This window comes from Cyprinodon variegatus, unplaced genomic scaffold (genome assembly GCF_000732505.1).
Source record: "Cyprinodon variegatus isolate N-32 unplaced genomic scaffold, C_variegatus-1.0 Scaffold1675, whole genome shotgun sequence".
Classification (NCBI taxonomy): Eukaryota; Metazoa; Chordata; class Actinopteri; order Cyprinodontiformes; family Cyprinodontidae; genus Cyprinodon; species Cyprinodon variegatus.
The window spans coordinates 69405-75819 of NW_015152128.1; the positions used below are offsets into that span (position 1 = coordinate 69405).

At 40.2% G+C, this 6415-nt stretch overlaps 1 protein-coding gene across 1 annotated transcript in view; it reads left to right on the forward strand.

Moving 5' to 3' along the window:
• atp11b (ATPase, class VI, type 11B) overlaps positions 1-1455 on the forward strand; it is a 44044-nt gene extending 42589 nt beyond the window's left edge. Inside the window, 1 exon segment of the mRNA XM_015404246.1 lies at positions 1-1455. Within this exon segment, the coding sequence (XP_015259732.1) occupies positions 1-40 (40 nt within the window). The 3' untranslated portion in view covers positions 41-1455.
• The last annotated feature ends 4960 nt before the right edge of the window (positions 1456-6415 follow it).

A 6415-nucleotide genomic window follows, 5' to 3' on the forward strand; every position in this document is an offset into this window, starting at 1 on the left:
TTTTGATCTGGGCTGCAGTTCTGAATGTTTTAGCCCATGATTTCCCCGCGAGTCTCTACCTGTTCAAATTGGCGGCAGGTAAAACACAGCTGTGTGGAAGCAGAGTTACAGATGGTTCAAGGCTGGTTTTAGGGGTGTAGATAAACACCTTAAAAAGTTGGAGATGGATGATGAGTGGATCAAGCACTTCTAGACGTCCTCTGTTAGCTTTTTATTTCTATGATATTCTGGCATTATTACCAACGTAGATCTACTTAGCCTCATCCAATCGGAGCGTGCATCCAGAAAGGCACTGAAACCAAAAATATAGAGCATGATGGTTGTGCTGTCAACACGGTGTTGGACACTTTGGGCCACAGTGTTTGGATGAAGTGCAGTTCATTGTTCTTCTGATGTTACGCATTCAGCTGGGCACTGTCCAGTCCACAAAACCCATGCCTACTGCAAATGTATCTGCCATATGTCTGTCCTTATCATGTGCTATGACCTGTGGTGTTGTCTGTCCTGATCGTCTTCTGTTCTTATAGAGTTCCTCCTTAAGCTCAAAGTATGATGTCCAGATGGGGAGTGGGATTTTTTAGAGAAAATAGTTTATGCACTTTAATATCGAACAAAACTACTTCATTCACTGGTTGGCTTAGACCAACACTGCATCTGTAGCAGAACCTCATTTTGCAACGGGTCAACATATTGGTTGGTTGGCATCATAAATTATCCACATATTAAATGTTTATTGACAATAAACTCTTTTATTTTTAGCTACTTAAAGAAGTATAAATAGACTGTTTTTATTATTATTATTGTTAAGCTTTACTGGGTATTATTGCATTTTGGAGCTCCAAACTATACTTAGGAATGACCCTTATCTAGAAATGTAGCATGATGTCTATTCGCAGCAGATGAGAACGATTCCTGAATACTGCAGCTCCATCTGATTATACATTTAGAAAGTTTGACTCTTGAGTTCTCATGGGACTTACTCCAAAGATTGTAAGCTAAGTTTACAGTTAGCAGGTCTGCTCACTTTGCACTTTCTGTTTCTCTCTTTACCTGAATCCCAGTGACCATCTGAGGCAATTGATTGGTGATCAGCACTTTCTGCTGAGCTTTCATTACCTCTGAAAATGTCTCTGGACACCAAATATCGATTGGATCAGTAATGAAGATGTTACATTGTTGTCTTTTGTTAGCAAATTAGTTTTTTTTCTGTTAATGGTTGTGGGAAAGACGACATGCTGTGGGAAAAAAGGAGTGCAGTATCCCTTTGTGGCATCTTGGCTGGAGATGTATGGGATTACTGCTGTCGACCAATTTGAGTCCATTTTATTGCTGAATCATCCCTTGCTTATGAGCAGCTATACAAGAAACTCCAGAATACAACTTTATGTGAGGAATACCCGGTGACGGTAACAGCAACACCCTTTACTGTGGAAACAGTTGGTGAGCAAAGAAGAGTCGCAGTCGGAAATCTGTGCCGTTGTTACAGAGTTTTCCTAATTTGTATTGAGGCACCTTCCTCATCAGGGAGAGAGCAAACACTGAAGCAGATAACAGGAAGGCTAAATAAAGTACAGAAAAGATAAAAAGGTGAAGCAGGGTTCAACATTCTGAAGGAAGTAGACAAAGAAACTTTAGTTTTGGTAATGTTAGCCAAACAGCATATATATATATATATATATATATATATATATATATATATATATATATATATCCTGATCACAGCAGGAAGTTGATATAATAATTGTTAATTCTCTTATGTTTAATGAAGAACAATCAAAGCCCTGCAAACTCTGCTATCCAGAAGTTGCAGCAGCTATATTATGATCGGCGCTTTTTCTCTCCATCCAGGCTCACCTTAACATAATTATATTGCTGCCAGGGTCAGTCCACTGAAACAAGTACAGTTCCTAAGGGTTAGATTTTCCCATTAACCGATGATTCAATAGAGATAAATTGCCTCCTGTGAGGATGATTGATTTGTTTTCTGACCTTGGCACAAAGTAACCAATTGGTTTCCTCCAAATGACAAATCCCAACCAATTTGTTCCTTCCCACAGGATTTAGGAAGAAACAGCAAATGTAACATAGATTGCAGCAGTTTTTTTGTTTTTTACTATAAATGGACGGAATTTAGTCAATAAATAGAACCGGGATGGAATCTTCAGTTCTGTTATCCCGCTGCACAGTTTTGTCTCCTCACTTTAATCCACACTCTCTCTGCAAACCAAATACCTTCTTTCATCTATCATCATCTTTGCAGTTTGAGGAAAAGCAAAGGATTAATTTAAGGAGCTGAAGGAAGTAAAGTGAATCCACCCACATTTGGCCTTAATGCTAGGATACTGCCACAGGAGAAAAGGTGCTGCACACCCACTCCAGTATTCTATGCGTCACAAGCGAAGAGACCATATGGCTAGAATATTTACCACTTGCATTATACATAAAGTATTTATTCAGTATATATTTGAATATATATACCTGGCACACATCAATGTCACTACTAAAGGATGCTTTAAAGTAACCAACATACAGCAAACGATCCATCTCTGTCCATACATTGAACTTTACTGAGACCTTCCACACTTAGAGAGCGACGTATCAACATGTTTCAGCACATCTTACACCAGTGTGGCTGCTGGTAAGTGTAGTTTAAAAAAAGCAACCTTTTTTGTTGTTTTTCTCCTACTTCCTGTTTCAACTTATTCATTTCTATTGGATCATGAAGCCTTTTACACGCTTCAAAGAGGAGGCTGACCTTAAGGGTGCGCTTGTTTTATAATTCCTGATGTTCCAGCTGAACAGAATCCCCCTTCTGTAAATGATGTGAACAAGAAAAACTCGCCCCTGTTTGACAGGAACTACAAAACAAGAACACTCCAGCCATCTTGTTGCATGGGGGCTGTGGCTGTCTTTGGTATTTTTGTATCCACTGTTCCTGTATATATCTGTGTCGCTCTCACACACTCATCCTGTGTCTTTTTGTCCTTTTGTGTCTAAAGTCTGCATTAATCTCCCAGATTAATTATTCATGTTCTGTGGATGTCCAGTGTGAGTTTGACCTTGTCAGAAATATGCCTGTTCTCTTCCTTCCTGTTCTTGGGTCATGTTCCCTAAAGCTTTTTGAGTACTGTCTTAACCTGAAGGAAAACTATGGTTTTGGAAATGTATTATTTTTTTTCTTTCCTCACTCTTAAAGTTTGGGGTGAAATCACCTCTGGTCCATTCACTTTTTCAGTACTAGACCGTGGTAGTATCCCTGGGTGGCCTTGTTTTTCTGTCTACCAGGCTTTAAAACGGTTGTCTGCATTTCAAAGATGCTTGAAATAAAGTCATGATAACTTTCAGGGCAGAGATGAAGACATTCAGAGATTATAAGAAACTGTTTACAATGCGCAACCTATTCAGCAAGTCCTAGACTGCTCTAGTTTTCGTAAATCTGTAAGCATTAAACTTAATAGTGTAAAATATCTGGTCTGTTGAAGTTCAGGTGTAGAAAGGAGTTTTTTTGTAAGTGAAAAGCTCAGCTCAGATGTTCAGGGTCGGTTAGCATAGTGTAGGTTGGTCGCCTGTGATCCAGAACTTTAGCCAGCTGCAGCTTCCATAGTTTCTGACCCTGTGATCTGAAGCCTGTGGTTAAATGGAGGAGGTTAGATGAGATGTGCCTTTATCGTTTTATTCAATGTGTTTGTTTGTAGTGTAAGCTCCAGACGTTAACAGTGGGCCAAAAAATGTTAATAAAACCTGCTAATGGCTCTAGTGTAAGCTAATGAGGGACATTTGGTACTCATAACTAACTCATCCTCCCATCACTAACTCCTCACTCATCCATCCTTCCATCTGCTCTGCTTCCTCCAGCCTTATTGATTGGGTTTACTTATGTCTTTATAGCTACTGACAGCTCAGCTCTCCTCTACCCCAGCCCCCCCAAAAACACACACACACACTCTAACTTTTAGCATTTATCTCCTAACCTTCAGTCACTGCTGTTTTCAGGTCTTGGAGCGACACAGAGAACTTCTATTCCAATGATCGCAGCATCCTGACTCTGTCGCCCATCGAGGCCAGCCGCTGTTGACTCCCATGGCCACCACCCTTTATGCACGCATAAGTGGGAGAACGCACCACCACCCAGCCATGAGTCACAATCTGACCCCGCCCCCTTGGTACCATTTTATGCACCCACTGTGTTTTTAAGTCTGTGCCTCCTTAGTGGAAACCAGCAACAAATGGGATGCTGCTCCAGCTCTGAGCTGCTGTCTGTCTGCAGCCTCCTTCCTGTCCCTGACTTCATCATTTCTTAAAGGCTGAGACAAGCATCAGAGGAAATGAAAGGAGTCAGCCTGGTTCGCCGTCTCTGCAGCCGTAGCACTTCATGCTGAAAGATACGATCAGTACATGAGCAGGAAATATCAGATTCCCAGACTGTGAGCCTTGTAAGATGATCTGAAAAACACACTTTAAAAAGTCCTCATAAGTTCCTTTGTTTTCTCTGGATAGGTGCCAGACTTTTCAGCGAAAGCAGACCTGAATCTTAGCAAACTTTCTATGTTCTGGACTAGATTTGTTGTTTTTTACAAGTGTTGATCAGCACAGCTCAAAGGTTAGAACTGGAAGAAGCTTAAATAAGCCAGACAGAAAAACTGAAGATCCCGAATCTTCCTGTAGTCTGTGAGCCGTCTGATCCACTGCTGCACCTTAAATGACTCGTTCAGACGACAACAAGTCCTGTAGCATCCAGACGTTCTGCTGGGACCTGTCCTGCTCTCTGAGCTGAACCTGGAACTTAATCTCTTCAGTGGTACCAAAGACCAGAAGATCAAGCGTGGAGTTAAAGTGTTTATTTTTGTGCCTGATTGTACAGAAGCTTATATCGTTATGTAGTTATTTGTCCGTGCTGCTTTCTCGTCTTGCCGTTCAGCCCTCTGTCTCCCAGCGCATATGTCTGAAGATTTAAAAAGCCATACATTTTGAATAGAATATATATTAAGGATTGAGCTGCAGATAAAAGTTGTCAGAACCTCTTGTTTCCCACAAATGCCTTTTCTCCAGCAGCTTGATGACCAAAAGCCTCCCAGCGTTATGGAACCACAGTGAGCTGGGATTTATTTTAAAGGTACAAGGCAGATACGTCTGAAGCCTAGAAACTTCTTCAGGTTTGTTTCTGTAGGACAAGATGAAGCGTAACGATGAGAAGCTTTTGGAAGTCAGGGCTGGTTCTCATTAAAGTAGACAGAAGAATGTTTTCATGAATTTCAGAAAATATTTTTAGCAGAAAGGAAAAGCAGAGTGTTTGCACAAATCACATTTCAGCATCACATTTTCTTGGTTTTCATTATCATTATCACCACTTGATTGATCATTTAAAGTCCTGTTTTTGCTGTTACATTCCTTTCACCTTGTTTGTGGTTGTTTCTGTTGTGTGTTGAAGTAGCATCAGTGGCCACCCGTCGCCTGCAGGTCATACTCTTTATTGCTTGTTTAGGGTTAATAACTGTGGTCTAATGGTGAGTCGCAATCAAGACAACCGTTTTAAACTGGACACCAGTATAACCACGCAACACTGGATATGCCTCAGCACATCAGGGAGAGGAGGCAGAGGAATCGTACGTTGCATGGTTAAACATTTTCCTCTGCAGCTCAGGACTAAATAGCTTAATGTTCCTGTCTGTCGGTTCATTAAATATTCTTGTTTTCTGTAAGGTACACAAACAGGTGGAAGTATGTATTTATTATAGATAATTATTTAGTTTTGTTGTTTTCTTACAAATGAAATGTATCTATTCACGTTGTTGGTTCATTGAGTTTAAAGGTTTATGTTTGCTCAGAATAACTGTCCCACCGTTCTTCTACAGAGCTGATTTCAGTTTATCTTTAACCAGCTGACCTCATACTTGCTAATCTACCAGGATGGACCTTCATTGTTATGTGTGGAAAAAGACACGTTGATGCTGTTATAATAAACTTAGTTTCATCAAACTTTTTTTGTGGAAAACAGTTGTTTGAAGTCACCTCAAAGTACCTTTATTCTGAGACTAAAAGTAGGAGAGTGGGGTTGAAGCAATATTTATCTAATGGCTTCAGCTAAGAGAGTTGCATCATGGGTATTGTAGTAAATGAGATGACTATAGACTGGGTAATGAATGTGGAAGTGGTTAATGTTGGACCTTGTTTCTTTTTACATTTCAGAAAAAGACACAAAACTACCTAGTTTTGATCTTCAGGTTGGAGTTGATTGTTTTTAGCTAACATTTGTGAGGTCAATAAAAAAATGGAGGTATCACATTGGTGATTGCACACAAATACATTTACTCTGTGGTTATGATATGGTAGCCTGACGTAGTCCGACTCAATTCTAGTCAGAATATGAGTCTGATACTGCTCCATAGAGCTGTGATTATGGGGCGTGTTTCGAACG